At 52.0% G+C, this 22,829-nt stretch overlaps 1 protein-coding gene across 10 annotated transcripts in view; it reads left to right on the top strand.

The window, feature by feature from the left end:
- Positions 1–22,829, top strand: part of LOC140904194 (uncharacterized) — a 99,372-nt gene that overhangs the window by 32,058 nt on the left and 44,485 nt on the right. For 7 of the 10 annotated variants that reach the window (XR_012156450.1, XR_012156449.1, XR_012156448.1 and 4 more), the window contains exon 4: positions 22,701–22,814. Coding sequence is in view for 2 of the 10 variants with exons in the window: in XM_073326544.1 (XP_073182645.1) it covers positions 22,701–22,814 (114 nt within the window). In the remaining 8 variants the exon portion in view is untranslated. Of the gene's footprint in view, positions 1–280; positions 438–22,700; positions 22,815–22,829 lie in introns of those variants that run through there. The other 3 variants (XR_012156452.1, XR_012156446.1, XR_012156445.1) reach the window with 1 other exon arrangement.

The raw sequence follows: 22,829 nt of genomic DNA, 5'->3' as shown, positions 1-22,829 counted from the left end.
AAATGCGGGCACAGGAATGATTGTAAGGCCCACCCCCCCACCCCCAGTGCTGTCTCTCCCCAAGAGCCACGTGCCCAGTGTACAGTACGGTCCTGGAACAGTGATTTCCCCTGCCCCTGCTGTTACCATTTTCGGGGGCTTGTGGCTCATGTGTTCTTGCCTGGGTTAGCCAGTTAGGGACAGGTATGTGAATAGTGGCTGTGTTTTAAATCACTGCCTCAGTGGTCTCTGTGTTGCAAACAATACCGCTTCTGTAAAATGTTGCATTTTGGCTTCACAGATACGCCCTTGGGAGCCCAGCCTCCCTCTTTGTTATCGCTGGCAAAACAGCTGCTGAGAATTAGAAAGCGGCCATGAAGAACTAAAGAGAACTTTCTGCATGAGGTCATGATGCACTCCGCGGCTGAAAAACAAGAATTAAAAGGAGTGACCGGACAGCGAGAAGAGGGACTGAAAGGAGAATGCGGTGCGCCAGAACGAAGCCATGGAGGGGCTCTTAAACGTTAAGGAGCGCCAAGCAGACTCACTCCTGGTGCTACTAGCACTGCAAACCGAACAGCTCCATGATTGCCCTCCCCTGCATCCGCATCCCCAGACATGCATCCCCCAGACACCGCCAACACACTCTTAGCAACCTCCTGGCTCCAGTCTGTACCCGCTGCCTTCCACTCCTGCCCCATCACAGTCCAGCCCTGCGGACGCCCAGTACCCACTGCACTCAACACCCGTCCCTCTGTATTCCTGATGAAGTACGGTACCCCCTGCACTGTACTCCAAAGAATAAGGTTGCATATGATACCTGGGCATACACAAATCTTTAACCGTCCCTGGACCCCACCTCCTCATGGGACCCTCCCTTCCCCCATCCCCCACAGTGCGGATGTGGTGGTGTTGTTTTTCCCTCTCCTCCGGTGGTTGCGTTGTTTTTCCCTCTCCTCCGGTGGTTGCTTTTTAATAAAAGAATAGTTTTGGTTTGAAAGCAATCTTTATTTCATTCCTGGAAAGCAAACATTGCCTTGAAAAGAAACACGCAATTTTCTTAAATCTTTATAGTGCATCGTCTGCACCAGTCACCTCTTAGCATTACAAGCACTGAACTCCCATGCATAGCAACATATATTAGTGGTTTTCAGCTTCAAATTGCTGCCTCGAGGCATCCCTGATGGCCCCACGTTGTGCCCCTCTAATAGCCCTAGTCCGTGGCTATTCAAATTCAGCCTCCAGGGGCTGAGCCTCAGAGGTCCAGCCCTGAGTGAAGCTTTCACCCTTCCCTTCACAAATATTATGGGGCGTACAGCACGCGGCTATAAGCATAGGAATATTGTCATCGGTCAGGTCCAGCCTGCCATATAGGCAGCGCCAGTGGGGATTTAAACGGCCAAAAGCACACTCAACAGTCATTCTGCACTTGCTCAGCCTGTTGCTGAACAGCTCCTTGCTGCTGTCAAGATGCCCCATATATGGCTTCATAAGCCACAGCATTAAGGGGTAAGCAGGGTCTCCCAGGATCACAATGGGCATTTTGACTTCCCCTACAGTGAGCTTCTGGTCTGGGAAGAAAGTCCCTGCTTTCAGCTTCCTGAATAGGCCAGTGTCCTGAAAGATACGTGTGTCTTGCCCCTTTCCAGATCAGTCTGCGTTAATGTCCGTGAAACGCCCACGGTCATCCACAAGTGCCTGGAGAACTATAGAAAAATATCCCTTGTGATTAATGTACTTGGTGGCTAGGTAGTCAGGTGCCAGAATTGGAATGTGTGTGCCATCTATCCCCCTCCACAGTTTAGGAAGCCCATTTGTGCAAAGCCATCCACAATGTCACACACATTGCCCAGAGTCTCAGTCTTTCAGAGCAGGATGCAATTAATGGCCCTGCACACTTGTCAACATGCTTCCAATGGTCAACTTTCCCACTCCGAACTGGCTAGCGACCAATTGGTAGCAGTCTGGAGAAGCCAGTTTCCACAGTGCAATTGCCACGCGCTTCTCCAATGACAGGGCAGCTCTTTCTCGTAAAAAGAACGGGAGGACTTGTGGCACCTTCGAGACTAACACATTTATTGGAGTATAAGCTTTCGTGGGCTACAGCCCACGTCATCGGATGCATAGAATGGAACATATAGTAAGAAGCTATATATATATATATATATATATACACACACATACAGAGAATGAGGAAGTTGCCATACAAATTGTAAGAGGCTAATTAATTAAGATGAGCTATTATCAGCAGGAGAAAAAAAACTTTTGTAGTGATAATCAAGATGGCCCATTTAGACAGTTGACAAGCAGGAGTGAGGATACTTAACATAGGGAAATAGATTCAATATGTGTAATGACCCAGCCACTCCCAGTCTCTATTCAAACCCAAGTTAATAGTATCTAATTTACATATTAATTCAAGCTCAGCAGTTTCTCTGAAGCTTTTCTGTTGCAAAATTGCCACCCTTAGAACTTTTACCGAGTGGCCAGAGAGGTTGAAGTGTTCTATCAGTTTTTGAACGTTCTGATTCCTGATGTCAGATTTGTGTCCATTTATTCTTTTGCATAGAGACTGTCCGGTTTGGTATCTACCAATGTGATATATACCATCATGTGCCAGCTATGCCCCTCTGCTATGTACATTGGCCAAACCGGACAGTCTTCAAGTTCATTGTTTGCTTAAGTGGTTCTTCATTGGGCACTTAATTTGCACACTCCTTTCTCAAGAAGCCTTTACAAAGGCTACTTAAAAATCAAGCAAGTACATAGCCAATATTCATCATTTCAAATACAAAAATGATACATGCATACAAATAGGATGAATAGATTCAGTAGAGCATAACCTTCACAGAGATTTGTTACATGGCATGTGTCAAGGTTCCTCCCCCACTCTGAACTCTAGGGTACAGATGTGGGGACCTGCATGAAAACCTCCTAAGCTTACTTTCACCAGATTAGGTTAAAACTTCCCCAAGGTACAAATTAATTTTATCCTTTGTCCCTGGATCTCCACCGCCACCACCAAACTCTAACTGGGTTTACTGGGAAACGTAGTTTGGACATGTCTTTCCCCCCAAAATCCTCCCAACCCTTGCACCCCACTTCCTGGGAAAGGTTTGGTAAAAATCCTCACCAATTTGCATAGGTGACCACAGACCCAAACCCTTCGATCTGAGAACAATGAAAAAGCATTCAGTTTTCTTACAAGAAGACTTTTAATAGAAGTAGAAGTAAATAGAAGTAAAGGAATCACCTCTGTAAAATCAGGATGGTAGATACCTTACAGGGTAATTAGATTCAAAACATAGAGAATCCCTCTAGGCAAAACCTTAAGTTACAAAAAAGACACACAGACAGGAATAGTCATTCTATTCAGCACAGTTCTTTTCTCAGCCATTTAAAGAAATCATAATCTAACTCATACCTAGCTAGATTACTTACTAAAAGTTCTAAGAGTCCATTCCTGTTTTATCCCTGGCAAAAGCAGCATACAGACAGAAACAGACCCTTTGTTTCTCTCCCTCCTCCCAGCTTTTGAAAGTATCGTGTCTCCTCATTGGTCATTTTGGTCAGGTGCCAGCGAGGTTACCTTTAGCTTCTTAACCCTTTACAGGTGAGAGGATTTTTCCTCTGGCCAGGAGGGATTTTAAAGGGGTTTACCCTTCCCTTTATATTTATGACAGCATGTTTCAGAGTAGCAGCCATCTTAGTCTGTATTCGCAAAAAGAAAAGGAGTACTTGTGGCACCTTAGAGACTAACCAATTTATTTGAGCATAAGCTTTCGTGAGCTACAGCTCACTTCCACTGTATGCATCTGATGAAGTGAGCTGTAGCTCACGAAAGCTCATGCTCAAATAAATTGGTTAGTCTCTAAGGTGCCACAAGTACTCCTCTTCTTTTTGGATGAGGTGGTGTCTCTAGGTGATGCCTTCAAGCAGACCCAGGCTTGACAAAGCCCTGGCTGGGATGATTTAGTTGGGGATTGGTCCTGCTTTGAGCAAGGGGTTGGACTAGATGACCTCCTGAGGTCCCTTCCAACCCTGATATTCTATGATTCTGTCTATTGAGTGTAAACCACAGAAAGGGAAGTTTAAACCTGGTGGGAAGCAGGGTTCCCGTTTTACCCCTGGGAAAAAGGAGGGTGGCTGGGAAGCTGGGCACTCATCCCCCAAACCATTCCTCTAATCCCCATCCCAAACCTCCTGTGAAAACAGAAGAGCCGAAAAGATGCTATCACTGTAATGCACCTGAGGAATAAATGCCCTGTTCTGAGAGAAAGCAGACAACAACTAGCCTGTGTTAATTCTGCTGTCCTCAACACCGGCGCTGGACACTTATCGTCTTGGTTTTGTGAGATTATCCTCTGCAGAAACCATAATAAACTTGGTCTGCTGAGAGAAAGGGGAAACTGAGGCACACAACCTCATTGCATTGATGGCTAAGTGCCAAGATACCTACACTCTAGAAAACCTGAATATCTGTATTGAGCTAGTACCAGTTGGAAAAGCAGAAGGATTAACAATGCTGCACAGATACAAAGAGAGACTTTTTAGCAACCCAGAGATGGCATACTGGCTAATTTTGAGATCATCAGACTAATCCAGAAAGTGTTAAAAGATACACAGAACTTTGCAAGAGCACATGTGGGAAACACTACCAGGTTTAGCAACGCTTGGGAGTTCTATGGTCAAAACCTAAGAAGGACCTTGGGCACACTGCCTCCGCATCAGACAGTGACTAACTCTCCTGTAGTAAACTAAGGGGGAGGTGTAGCACTCTGGATCCAAAAGCAACACAAGGGCACCCCCATAGTTACCGTGGTGATACGATTGCGATATGCTTTGTACAAAGTATGCCTTGGGAGGCATCATTCTGAAAGCCCTAATCTGTTCAACATTAATGTCTTGTTGGGTTGTTTGAAGCATTGCTACATGCGTTACTGAGAACGTTACGCTGTTGGGAACACCCACAACAAGCCTTTCAGTTACGACAAAGTAGCCGCCATCTACAGCCAGAGGGCACCAATGGCTCATCAACCCACCATCCACTAGCGCAGAGAACACTTGGAGAAGGCATGTATGCCATGGGGGTGGATTAACACAGGTCACAAGAAGGATCTTTCTAGCAAGCTGGAAGAAGGTATAAAGAGAGAGGGAGTGACATCGTCACTTGGGCTCTCGCCTCCCTCCCATCTCAACATCTGGAGGGACGTCTGGAAGACAAAGACTGAACTGGGGAGTTTGGTTCCAGGCTGGAAAAGGGGCCAGCCTGTGTATTGAGGAACTGTTACCTGCTCGCACCAGCTGTCAGGGTGAGAAAAGCTGTCTGAGCCAACTCTTGCTTAGAATAAAAGTTTAGATTTACAATGGGTGTTTCTATTTTTATTTCTTAGGATAACTAACTTTGACCTTTATGCTTACCACTTATAATCACTTAAAATCTATCTTTCTATAGTTAAACTTATTTTAATGTTTTATCCTTACCAGTGAGTTTGTCTTAAGCAAAGGTGGGTAAACTATGGCCCGCAAGCCACATCTGGCCCACAGGACTGTCCTGCCCAGCCCCTGAGCTCCCGGCTGCTGAAGCTCATGCCCGGCCCCTCCCACGCTTCTCCCCCTCCCCCGCAGCGACGCCACCGCTGTGTGGGGAGCCTCTGGCCCGCCGCTCCTGCCAGCAGCATGGCTTGCGCCCACCCAGACTTTCTAATAAGCCTGTCCTGCCACTCTGAGCAGCATGGTAAGGGGGTGGGGAGCAGGGGGATTGGGATAAGGGGCAGAGGGTATTGGGGGGCAGTCAGGGGACAGGGAGCATTGGGCGGTTGGATACGGGGTGAGGTCCCACGGGGCAGTTTGGGGAGGGAGGTCCTGAGGGTTGGTCAGGGTAAAGGGAGCAGGGGGTGGTTGAATTGGTGGAGGTTCTGTGGGGGCAGTCTAGTGGATGGGGAATGGGGGTTAGATAGGCGTGGGAGTCCCGGGGGGCCTGTCGGGGTGTGGATAGGGGTCAGGGCAGCTAGGGGACAGGAAATGTTGGACGGGGGGAGGAGTTGGATGCGGGTGGGGTCCCAGGAGGGGGCAGTCAGGGGACAAGGACCGGGGGCGCTAGATGGGTTGGGGTCTCTGAGGGGGGCAGTCAGGGCGCAGGAAGTGTGTCGAGGGTGTCATAAGCATAGGAGTAACCTAAATTTCTCCTTACCTGTAATGGTTTAAGAAGCTCAAGTAAACTGGTTGGCACCTGACCAAAGGAACCAATGGGGGCAAAAAGAAATTTCAAATGTGGTGGGGGGGAGAGGTTTTGTTTTGGGTTCTTTGTTTCTGTGGCTGTTCGCTCTTGGGACTAATTGGGACCGGACATCAATCCATATTCTCCAAATCTTTCTGAACAAGTCTCTCATATTTCAAACTTGTAAGTAACAGCCAGAGAAGGTGTATTAGTATATCATTGTTTTCTCAACTTGTGCATTTTTCCCTTTGCTAGAGGGAGGTTTATCCCTGTTTTGTTGTAACTTTGAAACTAAGGCTAGAGGGGGTTCCTCTGTGCTCTTCCAATTTTCTGCTACTCTGTAAGGTTAACTACCAGCCTAAGTTTACAGAGGTGGTTCTTTTACCTTTTTCTTTTTAAATAAAATCCTTCTTTTTAAGAACCTGACTGATTTTTCCATTGTTCTAAGACCCAGGGGTTTGGGTCTGTAGTCCCTTTGTAACCAATTGGTGAGGATATATGCTCAAGCCTTCCCCAGGAAAGGGGGTGTAGACTTGGGGGAATATTTTTGGGGAATAGGACTCCTACAAGTGGTCCTTTCCCTGAAAGTCTGTTAAACCACTTGTTGGTGGCAGCGATCCCAAGGCAAGAAAGGAATCTGTGCCTTGGGAAAGTTTTAACCTAAACTGGTAAGAATAAGCTTAGGGGGTCTTTCATGTGGGTCCCCACACCTGAACCCCAGATTTCAGAGTGGGGAAGGAACTCTGGAGGGTGGCGAGGGCCAGGCTTCCTTACCGGGCCCTCCATACCATTTTACAACCCCGATGTGGCCCTCAGGCCAAAAAGTTTGCCCACCCCTGGTCTAAAGTGCTTGAGAAATCTGCTCAGGTTACAAAGGCTGGGTCATGTCCACTTTCCTTTGACAAAGTGGCAAACTAGGTAATGAACTTACAGTAGCCAGGCTTCTGACCAGTGTAAAATGGGACAGTTCTGGGGTGCAAGGCTGGGGAGCTGGGGGGAATTGGCTGGAACCTATTGATGGTTCATGAGTGGCTGGGAGATCATTTGTGTAACACAATTGGGTGTGTCCCTGTCTGTGGATGGCTGTGTACGTCCAGTGCCTGTCAAAGGCTTGGAGCTTCACATCAGCATCACAGTGTGAGGCAGCCCAGGTGGGTAGGTTTGGAGGGCTCAGAAGTCCCCGCAGTTCAGGTTTCACCCTGGGGACCCCATCACCCACAGGCAGTGCAATCCACACTAAGGCAGTTGGATATTTCAACACTGAAACCAAAACATTGTTCATGTTTAAGCTACAACCCCAAAGCCAATTGAATCTTCCTCTTTAGATTTCATGATTACTAAACCCTTCTCCTTCCCCCTCCTACCCAGATCGAGACCTCACTGGGGCTTTAATAAGCAGAAATTTAACAGCTTATCACTGAATAGTTTACAGTTAACAGTTTAGTTTCTTCAGACTTCCCAGAATGGGGAGGACACATTCAAGCAGAGTTTAAGGGGCATTTAGATTTGGAGACGTTTTCTCTCTGGTGCGTTCCCTGTGTGCATTCCACAGGTGAACAACACTGGTGCGCACACACTGAGCCAGTCACACCCTACTATGATAGGAAAGCCAGGACATCTACCAGTCCATAAAAGGAAAGATAGACAATGGGACAAGGAACGCTGAAATGACGAGGGGTTGGAGGTCTCCAGCTCTCGGAGTGTTCGTACTCACGTACAGTAGGAGCAGCAGCTGTAGTCAAGAAACCAAGTGATTGGGCAGCTGGGCCAGCACTCCCCACTGCTGGGTTTTCTCAAGTACAGGGAGACGGAAAAGGCTGCCAGAGCCTGTCATTGATGCCATGACTTCCTTCCCCAGAGGGGATCAATCTTTCTTAGAGAACTTGTTGACTGGAAAGGTGAAAGAGTTCAGCCTGTATCATGGTCTTTATGGTTGACAATTCCAGCTTACTCCAATTTATGGGGCGTCCCCTGAGATCTCTGGGCAAATCAGGGTGAAGTATGCCTGGGATACCGACAACATGAGCCAATGCAGTTGGAATGAGGCAAACTTTGGATTAACATCATTTTGGAAAATTCTTCCCTAATCCAGCAGTTTTCAGTTATCTGTTCTTGAAATCCACATTCAGTGTAGATGTGTGAACCCAAAAATAAAAATGAAAGTAAAGCAGGCCGGCTTTGAGGACGTCTCCACAGCCTGGCCTAACGGTTCAACGGCTGTGCTTTAATATCTGGCCTTTTCAAAAGGAAAGCGGTCTGACTACCCATAAAAATAACTGCTTGCAGATGTTTTTAACAAAAAAGAACAAAACAAAAAAACTAGTAACAGCCTCACGCGTCCATCATCTTTCTTATAAATGTATATGGACATCTCATCACAGAAGTCATGTCATTCCTTTGCTAAGAAGAACTAGGGGAACTCGGTAACCCCTACACTCTACCTGGGTAAAAGGTTACACAACTCTCTCCTTGCGGCGTGGTCCTCTTAACAGAAATAGACTTTAAAACTTGTCAGAATAAACTCCATTTGAAACGGAAAGCCATGTTCTTTGGGAATCAACCTGAGACTGCAGTACAACGAGCTGCACGGTACCCACGGCTCGCCCGTGACGCGCATGGGCGCTGGGGACCCCTGGAGCCGCGGATCCTGGCGGGCCATCGGCTGACGTGTGTCTGTACGGCGGGAGCGGTGAGCGTAAGAGACTTGCGTGACACTTGTGCGGCGTAAAGAGAAAAGGAGGACTTGAGGCACCTTAGAGACGAACCCATTTATTTGAGCATGAGCTTTCGTGAGCCACAGCTCACTTCACCGGATGCGGCGTGTGGCTCCTAAGGAGACGTCGAGAGCACCGCGGCCGCCGCGGCGTGAGGCTGGTTCACCGGGAAACGGTTCCGTCGACCCGGAGAGGCCGGAGCCCCCGGGGAAAGGGCTGGTCCCGAAAGCGGCCAGGTGTCTTCCGCAGCCCCGGGAGCAAGGACAGGGCTCTTCCCCACGGGCCCCCGGCAGGGTGGCGGTGGGGCGCCCCGCACGGCGCGGGTGAAGCCACAGGCGGGGCCGGGGGGGCGGTTGGACCCGGGGGCGGGGCCGGGGGGGCGGTTGGACGCGGGGGCGGGGCCGGGGGGACGGTTGGACGTGGGGGCGGGGCTAGGAGGACGGTTGGACCCGGGGGCGGGGCCGGGGGGGCGGTTGGACGCGGGGGCGGGGCCGGGGGGACGGTTGGACGTGGGGGCGGGGCTAGGAGGACGGTTGGACGCGGGGGCGGGGCCGGGGGCCGGTTGGACCCGGGGGCGGGGCTAGGAGGACGGTTGGACGCGGGGGCGGGGCCGCGAGGACGGTTGGACGCGGGGGCGGGGCTAGGAGGACGGTTGGACGCGGGGGCGGGGCCGGGGGGCGGTTGGACGTGGGGGCGGGGCCCGTCGGGCGGTTGGACGCGGGGGCGGGGCCGGGGGGCGGTTGGACCCGGGGGTGGGGCTAGGAGGACGCTTGGACGCGGGGCGGGGCTGGGGGGGCGGTTGACCCGGGGGCGGGGCTAGGAGGACGGTTGGACGAGGGGGCGGGGCTAGGAGGACGGTTGGACGCGGGGGCGGGGCCAAGGGGCGGTTGGATGCGGGGGCGGGGCCGGGGGGGCGGTTGGACCCGGGGGCGGGGCCGAGCGGGCCGGTTGGAGGCGGGGGCGGGGCCGGGGGGGGCGGTTGGACGCGGGGGCGGGGCTAGGAGGACGGTTGGAGGCGGGGGAGGGGCCGGGGGGGCGGTTGGGGCCGGGGGGCGGTTGGACGCGGGGGCGGGGCCGGGGGGGACGGTTGGACCCGGGGGCGGGGCTAGGAGGACGGTTGGAGGCGGGGACGGGGCCGGAGGGGTGGCTGGACCCGGGGGCGGGGCCGGGGGGCGGTTGGACGCGGGGGCGGGGCTAGGAGGACGGTTGGACCCGGGGGCGGGGCCGGGGGGACGGTTGGACCCGGGGGCGGGGCTAGGAGGACGGTTGGACGCGGGGGCGGGGCCGGGGGGGCGGTTGGACGCGGGGGCGGGGCTAGGAGGACGGTTGGACTCGGGGGCGGGGCTAGGAGGACGGTTGGACCCGGGGGCGGGGCTAGGAGGACGGTTGGACGCGGGGGCGGGGCCGGGGGGGCGGTTGGTTCGAGCCCCAGCGGGGGGGACGCGCGGGCACCAGAGTCCGCCTGAGGCGCGGGAAGGCGCCGGCGGGGGCGGGTCAGGCTGACCCCGGGGCCCGCCCTGCCCTGGGCCGGAGGAGGCGGAAGCGGCGCCCGGGGCAGGCTGGGAGATGTAGTGCCTGACTCCCCCGGGAGCGGAAGTGACGTCGGAGGGGGGAGGTGGAGCCGGGCTGGGCTCGCGCGGGGCCGGGGAGCGGTCGGGGCCGTTGGAGCTCTGGGCATGCGCAGATCGCGGGGGGGGGGGGCGGCGCGGGACCTTCGTTAACCCCCCCGTGCCCGGCCCGGGCCCCGCTCCCGCCGGAGCCGCCCTGGGGCCGCCCCGGGCTCCGCCCGCCCCGCTGCGGCGCTGCAGCCTCCAGGTACCGGAGCGAGCCCCGGGGGGGCCGGGCGGTGACTCTGCCCCGGGTCCGGGGGGGGACCCGGCCTCCCGCAGCGCCGGGATCTGCCCCCGGGGGGGGCCGGGCGGGGGGAGACCGGGGGGGCAGGAGAAGGGGGGAGGGGGGAGACCGGGGGGGCAGGAGAAGGGGGGGCGGGGGGAGACCGGGGGGGGCAGGAGAAGGGGGGGCGGGGGGAGACCGGGGGGGGCAGGAGAAGGGGGGCGGGGGGAGACCGGGGGGGCAGGAGTAGGGGGGCGGGGGGAGACCGGGGGGGGCAGGAGAAGGGGGGAGGGGGGAGACCGGGGGGGGCAGGAGAAGGGGGGGCGGGGGGAGACCGGGGGGGGCAGGAGAAGGGGGGGCGGGGGGAGACCGGGGGGGGCAGGAGAAGGGGGGGCGGGGGGAGACCGGGGGGGCAGGAGAAGGGGGGAGGGGGGAGACCGGGGGGAGCAGGAGAAGGGGGGCGGGGGGAGACCGGGGGAGGACAGGAGAAGGGGGAGCGGGGGGAGACCGGGGGAAATCTTGGCGCAGCCCGGACGTGGCCGGGGGGGGGGAGGAGCCGGGGCCCCCCGGGGACCGGGGAGAGGCGGGGGGGGGGCCGAGATCCCCTCGGATTTACCGCTGCCCCCTCCCCTGGGACCCCCCGCTCCCGCCCTGCCCCCTTTCTGTCCCCACAGCAGCGAGGGGGAGCCCGGGTGCCCCCCCCAGGTGCTGCAGGGCCCCCCACAAAATCCGGGGTCCGGGAGCGGCGGAGCCCCCGGCTGAGGTCGGGCTCCTGTCGCGCCGGGCTCTGCACAGACCCTGACCGAGGTCGGGGCCCCCTTGGGACAGGGGCTGCGCAGACCCCCCGGGTACCCCCACCTGCCATTCGACGCCCGCCGCTGGCCCATGCCGCCGGCTCGGGCGCCCAGGGCTCGGGCGAAGGGGCTGGTTCGTGGCAGGGCAGGGGTCTGGGCTCGGGCTGGAGGACCCTGCGAGGTGGGAGGGGGCCAGGCCTTGGGCTGCAGCCCAAGCCGGACCATGGACACCCCCATTCAACAGCCCCGCAGCCTGAGCCCTGTGAGCCCCTGTCTGCGGGCACGGGCCGGCCGCCGGTGCCCACCTGCAGGGTAGACGTGCCCACAGCGACCGAGGGTCCTTGCCACAAAAACCCCAAAGGCTAAATCGGGAAATGGTGGGAGGCTGCTCCCCATTTTACAGATGGGGAAACTGAAGCTCAGAGAGCTGAAGTAAGTTGCTCAATTTTTCTTAGAGCATTTGGGGAGAAACTGGGATCTGAACCCAGATTGTTTGAATTCTTGCCTCTCCCCTTGACCCCAAGCCCAGCGTGTGTGTGCACGGCGTTGTTCTGGTCTGTGTTTGCCTCGCACTGGCTTCCAAGGGAGGCTGTGACATTTCCTTCATGGGAGGGTTTGAAGACCAGGTTACCCAGGCTGTCCGTGACAGAGCTAGAAAGAGATCCCAGTTCGAGTGCTGTTTGGGGTACTGAAGGTCTCTGCCACGCCGGTGTTTTAGGCACTGGTGCAAACCCTTAGTACAGACACAATTTACACTAGTGCAGTCTGATTGGCACGGGTGCACCATGTCCCAGTCGGACGGTTTGGGGTGGGGAGGGGGACAGTGACCTCACTGAGGCCTGGGGCTGGCTGAACGGTGCAGCTGGTAACGGAGGGGCAGCAGTGAGTGCTGGAGGTACGAGCCAGGAGCACAGCCCCACAGGACTGGACACTGACTTCTCCTGACCCAGGGGACACCCCCCCAGCTGTGTGCAGGGACTGCAGCTGAGCTGCCCTGCCAGGACAGCCTGTGCCTCCATGGACAAACCACCTCTTCCCGCAGCCTAATACAGTGGGGTCTGGGGACCTTTCCAAGCTGCAGGTGAGGGGGCTCTGGAGTTTGCAAGGTGCATTTCTAGCTCTGTCACTGACCCGCTTGGTGACCTTGGGGAAGTCCCAGCCCCTCTCTGTTTTCCTCCTACCCATTGTCTACTTGGATTGTGATCGCTTTGGGGGAAGGACTGTCCCTCTCTGTCTGTGCAGTGCCCAGCACAATGGGGGTGCTGATCTCAGTCAGGCTCTCTGCCATGTGCAGCACAATGGGGCCCTGATCGCTGTCAGTGTCTGGGCAACGCAAGGCAGTTTATAGACTCACAGACTTTAAGGCCAGAAGGGACCATCCTGATCATCTAGTCTGAGCTCCTGCACATCGCAGGCCACAGAACCTCCCCGTAGTAGACCTCTAACCTCTGGCTGAGTTAATGAAGTCCTCAAATCATGATTTACAGACTTCAACTTACAAAAAAATCCACCGTTTACACAGGTTTAAACCCCCAAATGACCCATGCCAGGCCCCAACTACCTGAAAGGGGGTTCCAAAGAGGATGGCTCTAGACTGTTCTCAGTGGTAGCAGACAACAGAACAAGGAGTAATGGTCTCAAGTTGCAGTGGGGGAGGTTTAGGTTGGATATTAGGAAAAACTTTTTCCCTAGGAGAGTGGTGAAGCACTGGAATGCGTTACCTAGGGAGGTGGTGGAATCTCCTTCCTTAGAAGTTTTTAAGGTCAGGGTTGACAAAACCCTGGCTGGGATGATTTAATTGGGGATCGGTCCTGCTTTGAGCAGGGGGTTGGACCAGATGACCTCCTGAGGTCCCTTCTAACCCTGATATTCTATGATTCTCATCCCCGTGAGGAAAAACAAACTACAGGCTGCCTGGGAAGGTCCCTTCAAGGTTGTCAAGCAGCTAAATGAGGTAAACTGTGTGGTGGAGCTGTCAAACCGGGCACATCAGCGCCGGGTGTTCCATGTGAATATGATGAAGCCATATTATGACAGGGGGGATGTGGTGCTGGCTGTGAGCGGATATTGGGAGGAGCAGGGAGATGACCCTTTAGTAGATCTGTTCCCTGCGACCAGAGCTGGTTCACCCCTGGAAACAATTCCCCTCTCGGATCAGCTAACTCCTGCCCAGCAAGCTGAGATCAGAGGGGTCCTGCATCTGTACCGACAGCTGTTTTCCAACCAGCCTGGACATACCCCTGTAAGATGCTCCGCCTTCCGCATCACAGGGAAAACTGCTCAGGACCTGGAAAGAGAGGTCGGAGACATGCTGGCTTTGGGGGTGATCCAGCCATCTGCCAGCCCTTGGGCCCCACCGGTGGTGCTGGTCCCCAAAAAGGACGGGTCAGTCCGGTTCTGTGTGGACTATCGGACGCTCAATGCCATCACTATATCTGCTGCCTACCCCATGCCCAGGTCTGACGAGCTCCTAAACAAACTGGGAGGAGCTCGGTACCTTACCACCATGGACCTTACAAAGGGCTACTGGCAAGTGCCGCTGGAGGCAGATGCCAGGCTGAAATCGGCCTTTATCACCCCTCTGGGGCTCTGAGTTCCTGACCCTGCCTTTCGGCCTCAAGGGAGCGCTGGCCACCTTCCAGCGCCTGGTGGATCAGCTACTGAGGGGGATGGAGAGTTTTGCCGGGGCGTATATTGACAATATCTGTGTCTTTAGTCAGACCTGAGAGGACCATGTGTCCCAGGTTAGACAAGTACTGGACTGACTCCAGAAGGCAGGGCTAACCGTAAAAGCTGAGATGTGCAAGGTGGGGATGGCAGAAGTATCTTACCTGGGCCATTGGGTGGGGAGCGGCTGCCTAAAGCCGGAACCAGCCAAAGTGGAGGTAATCAGAGACTGGCCCACTCCCCAAACCAAAAAGCAGGCCGAAGCCTTTATTGGGATGGCGGGGTACTAGTGAAGATTTGTGCCCCACTTTAGCACCATAGCCACCCCCATCACTGGGCTATGCAGGAAGGGGAAGCCAGACAAGGTGGTCTGGACCGAGCAGTGCCAGAGGGCTCTCTGTGCACTAAAGGAGGCTCTGGTCAGTGGCCCAGTTCTGGCAAACTCCGACTTTGACAAGCCCTTTGTGGTGTTCCCCGACACCTCAGACATGGGGCTGGGTGCGGTGTTAATGCGGGAGGATGAAAGGAGGGAGAGACTCCCCATCGTGTACCTGAGCAAGAAGTTGCTATGCCAGGAGCAAAACTACATGGTCATCGAGAAGGAGTGCCTGGCCATGGTGTGGGCCCTCAAGAAACTAGAGCCATATCTATTTGGGCAACACTTCACCGTGTACACCGACCACCCTCCCCTGACCTGGCTGCACCAGGTGAAAGGAGCCAACGCCAAGCTCCTGAGGTGCAGCCTGCTCCTGCAAGATGATGATATGGACGTGGTCCATGTGAAGGGAAGCGCTAACATGATAGCGGATGCGCTGTCCCGGAGAGGGGACCCTGAACTTCCCCAGGTCACTGGTCAGAGTGACCCCACTCAGTTCCGTCTCAAAGTGGGGAGAGATGGGATGCAGCAGGGAGTTGGGTGGATTGACTGGGGAATGTCGTCTAGTTCTGCTGGGACTGTGTGCATGGGGGATGGGAGAGCAGGGGATGACTCCCTTTGAGTGAGGATATCTGAGCCTGTAACCTGAGCTGGGAGGGGGTTGGACCCAGGTAACACCTTTCCCTGGGAAACTGGACAAAGGCTGGAGGAGGAGCTGGGGGAAGGGGGTTTCAGTTTTGGGGCTGGCTGGTAAGATGCAGGGAACCCCAAGTCTGGGGTCAAAACTCCTTTGCCACGCCCCCCCCCCCCCCAAGGGACCTGGCTGAGGAGTCCTGGTTGTACTTACAAGACCTGACAGAAACACAGTTCCAAGCATCTAATAAACTTTCTGTAGCCAGGCCCAGGGAATGGCCCCCTATCAACCCCATCCCTGATGTGGTGGGGAGACCCACTGGCAGCATTGCCTTTGAGGGTGCTGCTCCCTCCTGCTCCCACTCCCTCCCCTCCCCCTTTACTGCCACCACAGTGCCTGTCACCTTCACGTCCTGAGCGGTGACCCCCAGAATGTGTTTTGTTATCCCTTTCCCATAATAGTCTGGTGTTCATGGACCTTTCCTGCCAGGCAGGGTGTAATGCATTCTGTTGGCAATCAGCACTTCACCTAGGTAAAGTCTCTCTCCTGTCTGGTGATTTACAGAGCCACAGAGGCTCACAGTGCAGCTAGTCAGATATTAACCCAGGCGCAACTCAGAAGCATTCAGTAAAGTCTAAACACTAAACACATTGTTATAATTCTCATCCCTGTTTTAACAATAGTAACACAGGTGAGTCAGACTGATTCCAGCTCTGCGTTTGTCCATGTTCAGTTAAGACTTAGATCTTTCAAAAGCCCCCAACACCTCATTTGCTGGTGTCCCAGGCAGGATGGGCAGGGTTGGTGTCTCTAGCCTCTGTTTGCCAGAAGCTGGGAATGGCTGATGGGGGATGGATCACTTGATGATTCCCTGTTCTGTTCATTCCCTCTGAAGCACCTGGCATTGGGCACTGAGCTAGATGGACCATTGGTCTGACTCAGTGGGCTGTTCTTATGCTCACAGTCAGGATCTACTCCTTTGCACTCAATGGGGAGCCACAGAAAGAAACAAGGTGTGCTGAGGCAAGGAGGCAGAGTCTCAGAGTCCCTGGGGTCACGCTTCCCAAAAACTAAAACTAGGCCCATCCCATGAAAGGGGGCACTCCCAGGAGAGACTGTGTAAAGGCTTGAGCATCAAACAACTTTGTAAACCCGAGAGAGCTGCCTTGGGGACAATGACAGGGAGAATCTCCCAAAGTGACTCCTTTGAGTCTGCTGTTCTCTGGCCTTTGGTTCCTAGAATCATAGAACTGGAAGGGAGCTTGAGAGGTCATCTAGTCCAGTGCCCTGCACTCAAGGCAGGACTAAGTATTATCTAGACGATCCCTGATGGGTGTTTGCCCCAGACCGCACTGCTCTGCTCCCCTGGCTCCCAGCCAAAGGGTAGGGGGAACCACCCCCGAGCACTCACCGGCGGCATGGAGCGGGCTAGGGTTGGGTTGCTCCACTTAGCACTACTTGGTGAGTGCAGAGCACCCAACCCCTACTGCAGCCCTCAGGGGAAGGGGTGGAGTGGGGGTGGAGAAGGTGAAAATCAGGGGCGGGGGCTCTGGGGAAGGGGTGGAATAGGGGTCAATAGGAGTGAGAGTGTGGAGAAAGTCTTGTCCCCCCTCTCCCCATCTACAGCAGCCACAAGCTGTCTTCCCTCCAGGCTCCTTGGATCTTTGAGCCTGGTCCTCCTCAGGTTGCACGGCCCAGTTCTTGTTTCTTACATTCTCCTTTTCTGGAAGAATTAGAGGCTGTTGCTCCCAAAATTTTGTGTTTTATTCCCCAGCCTACTCCAGATACTCTCCCTCCCATTACACCTGAGTCAGTAGATTTCCTAATTCCCCAAAATGTGCTTTTGCGATGTCACAGTTCTGGGGTAGCTAAGCCTTTGACCTGCCTCCATGGGCGGCTCAAGGAATGCCCCCTCAGGTATCAGGCCTCTAGCCAGCCCCTCTCTATGGGTCGGGACCCACATGCCTCTCCTTTTTGACCAGAGTTTGAGGATTGCAGCTTGTCCTCCACTGTGTTCACTGGACTAACCTCCAGTTCCTGTGCTTTGCTTTCTTTCCAAGGGCTGTGAGCTCTGTGTGTGTGTGTCATAGAGGTGGGAATTTTGGTGATACATGTGGGACCGCTAAAAACTGAGGATGGAGTGGAGGTCAAGGATAATCTAGGCATGGCCCAATATCTAAACAAATACTTTGCCTCAGTCTTTAATAAGACTAAAGAGGATCTTAGGGATAATGGTAGCATGATAAATGGGAATGAGGATATGGAGGTAGACTTCACCATATCTGAGGTAGAAGCGAAACTCAAACAGCTTAATGGGGCTAAATCGGGGGGCCCAGATAATCTTCATCCAAGAATATTAAAAGAATTGGCACAAGAAATTGCAAGCCCATTAGCAAGAATTTTTAATGAATCTGTAAATTCAGGGGTTGTACCATATGATTGGAGAATTGCTAACATAGTTCCTATTTTTAAGAAAGGGAAAAAAAGTGATCCAAGTAATTATAGGCCTGTTAGTTTGACATCTGTAGTATGCAAGGTCTTGGAAAAAATTTTGAAGGAGAAGGTAGTTAAGGACATTGAAGTCAATGGTAAATGGGACAAAATACAACATGGTTTTACAAAAGGTAGATCGTGCCAAACCAACCTGATTTCCTTCTTTGAGAGAGTAACAGATTTTTTAGATAAAGGAAACGCAGTGGATCTAATTTATTTAGATTTTAGTAAGGCGTTTGATACTGTGCCACATGGGGAATTATTAGTTAAATTGGATAAGATGGGCATCAATAGGAAAATTGAAAGGTGGATAGGGAATTGGTTAAAGGGGAGACTACAACGGGTCCTACTGAAAGGTGAACTGTCAAGTTGGAGGGAGGTTACCAGTGGAGTTCCTCAAGGATCAGTTTTGGGACCAATCTTATTTAATCTTTTTATTACTGACCTGGGCACAAAAAGTGGGAGTGTGCTAATAAAGTTTGCAGATGATACAAAGCTGGGAGGTATTGCTAATTTAGAGAAGGACAGGGATACCCTACAGGAGGATCTGGATGACCTTGTAAACTGGAGTAATAGGAATAGGATGAAATTTAATAGTGAGAAGTGTAAGGTCATGCATTTAGGGATTAATAACAAGAATTTTAGTTATAAGCTAGGGACGCATCAACTAGAAGTAACGGAGGAGGAAAAGGACCTTGGAGTATTGGTTGATCATAGGTTGACTATGAGCTGCCAATGTGATATGGCTGTGAAAAAAGCTAATGTCGTCTTGGGATGCATCAGGAGAGGTATTTCCAGTAGGGATAAGGAGGTTTTAGTACCGTTATATAAGGCACTGGTGAGACCTCACCTGGAATACTGTGTGCAGTTCTGGTCTCCCATGTTTAAGAAGGATGAATTCAAACTGGAACAGGTACAGAGAAGGGCTACTAGGATGATCCGAGGAATGGAAAACTTGTCTTATGAAAGGAGACTCAGGGAGCTTGGCTTGTTTAGCCTAACTAAAAGAAGGTTGAGGGGAGATATGATTGCTCTCTATAAATATATCAGAGGGATAAATACCAGAGAGGGAGAGGAATTATTTAAACTCAATACCAATGTGGACACAAGAACAAATGGATATAAACTGGCCACTAGGAAATTTAGATTAGAAATTAGACGAAGGTTTCTAACCATCAGAGGAGTGAAGTTTTGGAATAGCCTTCCGAGGGAAGTAGTGGGGGCAAAAGATCTATCTTGCTTTAAGATTAAACTCGATAAGTTTATGGAGGAGATGGTATGATGGGATAACATGGTTTTGGTAATTAAATATTCATGGTAAATAGGCCCAATGGCCTGTGATGGGTTTTTAGATGGGGTAAGATCCAAGTTACCCGGGAAAGAATTTTCTGTAGTATCTGGCTGATGAATCTTGCCCATATGCTCAGGGTTTAGCTGATCGCCATATTTGGGGTCGGGAAGGAATTTTCCTCCAGGGCAGATTGGAAGGCCCTGGAGGTTTTTCGCCTTCCTCTGTAGCATGGGGCACGGGTCACTTGCTGGAGGATTCTCTGCTCCTTGAGGTCTTCAAACTACAATTTGAGGACTTCAATAGCACAGATATAGGTGTGAGGTCTTTTTTAGGAGTGGTGGGTGAAATTCTGTGGCCTGCATTGTGCAGGAGGTCAGACTAGATGATCATAATGGTCCCTTCTGACCTAAATATCTATGAATCTATGAATCTATGTATGATGCCAATACACACCTCAGTTCCCCTCTGTGATTGGTATTGCTTTGATTATAAAGAGCAGGAGACATGAGGTGTTTTGTCATGTAGCTGTCATGGGGTGATATGAATGGATCATTAAGGACTAGCTGGGACCAGCCTACATCAATGGAATACCCGACAGAGACAAGGGAATAATTGACACCTGTCCATGGAAGGATCTCTGCTTGGCTGAGTGAAGCATACATGGACGCGTTATGTTTTTGGGAGCAGGAAGAACTGGGCTCGCAGACGCAGGGAGCTCTGCCAGAGCGAAGACTAATGGACAGGCACAGTGAAAGGAAACCAAACTGTTTTCTACAGCAGCATGGCTCAAGGGCATTGGCCAGTATGGATTATATTGTCTTCTTTCAGAGTAACAGCCGTGTTAGTCTGTATTCGCAAAAAGAAAAGGAGTACTTGTGGCACCTTAGAGACTAACCAATTTATTTGAGCATGAGCTTTCGTGAGCTACAGCTCACTTATTGTCTTCTTTGCTTCTCTGTCCTAATCTAAGGACTTTCCAATGCTGTGTTTCAGTTGACTAATAAACCCTGCTGTGTTTTAAAAGTCTGCCCAGTGTCACAGGAAAAACTTGCTCTGTGCATTGATTGAGGAACAGTCTCTGAAGAGGAGTGTCGTTCAGCTGGACCTGCTGGGCAGAGCTCATAGGTTGGAATAGGAGTGTTGAAGCCGGAGGCTCAGTCTCTGGTGTTGAAGCTCCACGGCCCATCCTTGTGGAAGAGTGGGACCTCCTGGGGGTCTCGTGCACTGAATCGGCACTGTTGTACCAATAAAATAAAAACCAGCAGGATCTTATTAAAGGGAAAAAGGCAAAATACCACATTTATTGTGAATACAGAAAGAATCATAGTAAGCAGTTAGTTCTAGTTATAACATTCCATTCAATCTCATATTTATTCACACATTCATTCATACAAACACACACACACACACATATATACACACAGACACAGGTTCTGCAAGGTTGTTATCATAGTTACCAGCCTTAGAGTTGCTCATGCCAAGCCACTGGCCAGGTGGCCTGGACATGAGGAGGCAGCAGGGCCTTGTCAGATGCTCATCTGATGCTCCTGGAAGTTGGTTTGCAGAATCAGACCCCAAAGTTCTCACTTTTTAGAGTCTATTTTTATAGGAATTTCTTCCTATGCCAGTCTGGGGGAATTGCTTCATCATGCGGTTGCTGAATCAATCAGCAGATAGCACATTCCTGACGGCTCCAAGATGTTATCTTGTTCTTTGGTTCTCCCATTCTTGAGGCTGTTGGGTGGATTCCAGTCTGCCCTCCGGGGGGTCCTCTGGTTATTTCCACTTGACGCCTTCTTCAGCCGATGGACACTGGATTCTTAGGCTGGCACCTCCCTGATCATTCAGTTATTATCCACACCAAGCATCCATCCACATCCATCCTCTATCTCTATTTTAATCACAATGGTTAATACAACAAAAGGGCGGGGAGTCTCTGGGTGCTGTTTCTGTTGTTAGAGTATTGCTTTGAGTCTCTCTCTCTGTGAATTGCTTTGAGAACAGACTCTGTCTTAGAATGTACTAACACAGTTAGCAGCTTGCAAGTTTCACACATAGAGGGAGAGAAAGTACCAAAAACCAAGAGACCTCTTAATTAGTAATACCCTGGAATTGAAACTATGGGGAATCAAACTCATTTGTGATTTTAATACAGAACTTCTTTAATATGATCCAACAGCACCTCCCAAGGACTGTTTAAAAGCCAGGGCATTGCACAGATCCTATGGATCCATGACAGTGTGCCCGTGTGCCTGATGGGGAAAAGATATAAAACAAGAAAAGGATCTAAATGTGTATTTACCATTGCCCCCTCCTCAGTCCTCTTGGGAATCCCTGATCAGTTCCAAAGTGTATTAAAACCTTCCTTAAAGGCTTACCTCTTCGTTTTCAGGTCATGTCAGTTTTGTCAGAGGGCTTTCCATTCACCCTCCCACTTCCCTGGTTCTTGTAAGGCAGACAGCAAGTGGCAAAAGACCAGAAGTCTGAAGCGCAGACAATGTGATGTTTATTGGGATTCGTTTCCAAGCAATCATATTCTGAAGCAGTTCACACCAGTCAGACCCATAGAGTCTGTTCCCCAGTGTTCCCCTGCCCAGCTTTGATGCCACAGAGTGTTTACCCTGCATCCCTCTTCAAAACTCTGAGACCACAGAGCCTTGCCTTGCCTGTGTCCCTGTTCCCCATTCCCTGTTCCCACCCCTTAGCAAACATCGTTCCAAATTCCCTTCCCCTTCCTGTTTGACCCCAATTTCTATAGTAATATTCTCAACTATAGCTTAGCTGGTCATTTCACTGAAATTTAGCTAAACCAATCCTAACATATTGTAACATAATTCTCTAACCAATTATATCCCACTACCCTAATTAACTTCCACCTCGCAAAATTAATTATACAGCAGACAGAAACAATTAGCGAACCAGGCAGATTAACAACAGAAAAGTGGGGGCCATAAAAATAAAACAAAGAAATAAGGGTTTCACAGCCATTGCTAATTAAGTGATTTCTTGCCAGACAGGATGCTATCAAGCTAAGTTTTCTTTAACCGTCTTAAGATCCATTTCTTTATCTGGTGGTGATGGGCACTATCCGGACAGGATCGGCTTCCTAACAGCCGAATACCCCTTATTTCAATGTGACTGGTTTGGGATGTGACAATGTGACCATACACTTCCACGCTTATGGTTGCCCCTACTGCTAAGCCAAAGGCCTTAGCCTAAGAACAAGGCCTCAGACTATCCTAGTGGGAAAAGGCCCATACACAGGGTGACTGTGATTTTGATTCTTTGTTTTTATACCCCTGTAAGTAGCTAAGTGATAAAAATACACCTACATTCTTAAAGTGTAGGCTTTACAGAGAGGCCTGAATATCTATATTCTAACAGTGGGTTCTACCCCTTCCCCCTCCTGTGTCTGTCTTGTCTATTTAGATTGTAAATTCTTCAGGGCATGGGCCATCTACTATTCTCTGTTTGTACTTTGCCTAGTATAATGGGGACCCACTGTTAGTTGCTCCTTAGGCACTAAGGTAATGAATATGATTTATAATAATAATAACTCTCCTGCCACTTTGAGCCAAGAAAGCTGGAATTGGGATGTTACTGCTTAAAAACTAGCTTCGGTTAAAACCATGGTATATTCTTTGTGAAAAGTATCACACAAATTCCATTGACTTCCCTTGTTTTCTTTGTCTGGAGTAGGGTTTCCAGTTTCCAGACCTGATGTGATCTCGCAGCTGGAAGGAGGGGAAGAGCTGTGTGTCCCAGACCTCCAGGGCTCTGAGAAAGAAGTGCTCCCGAGAGCTTCCTGCACAGGTGAGGAATTGGTGA

Source organism: Lepidochelys kempii, chromosome 28 (assembly GCF_965140265.1).
Source record: "Lepidochelys kempii isolate rLepKem1 chromosome 28, rLepKem1.hap2, whole genome shotgun sequence".
Taxonomy (NCBI): domain Eukaryota; kingdom Metazoa; phylum Chordata; order Testudines; family Cheloniidae; genus Lepidochelys; species Lepidochelys kempii.
This window is presented reverse-complemented; position numbering and strand designations above follow the sequence as displayed.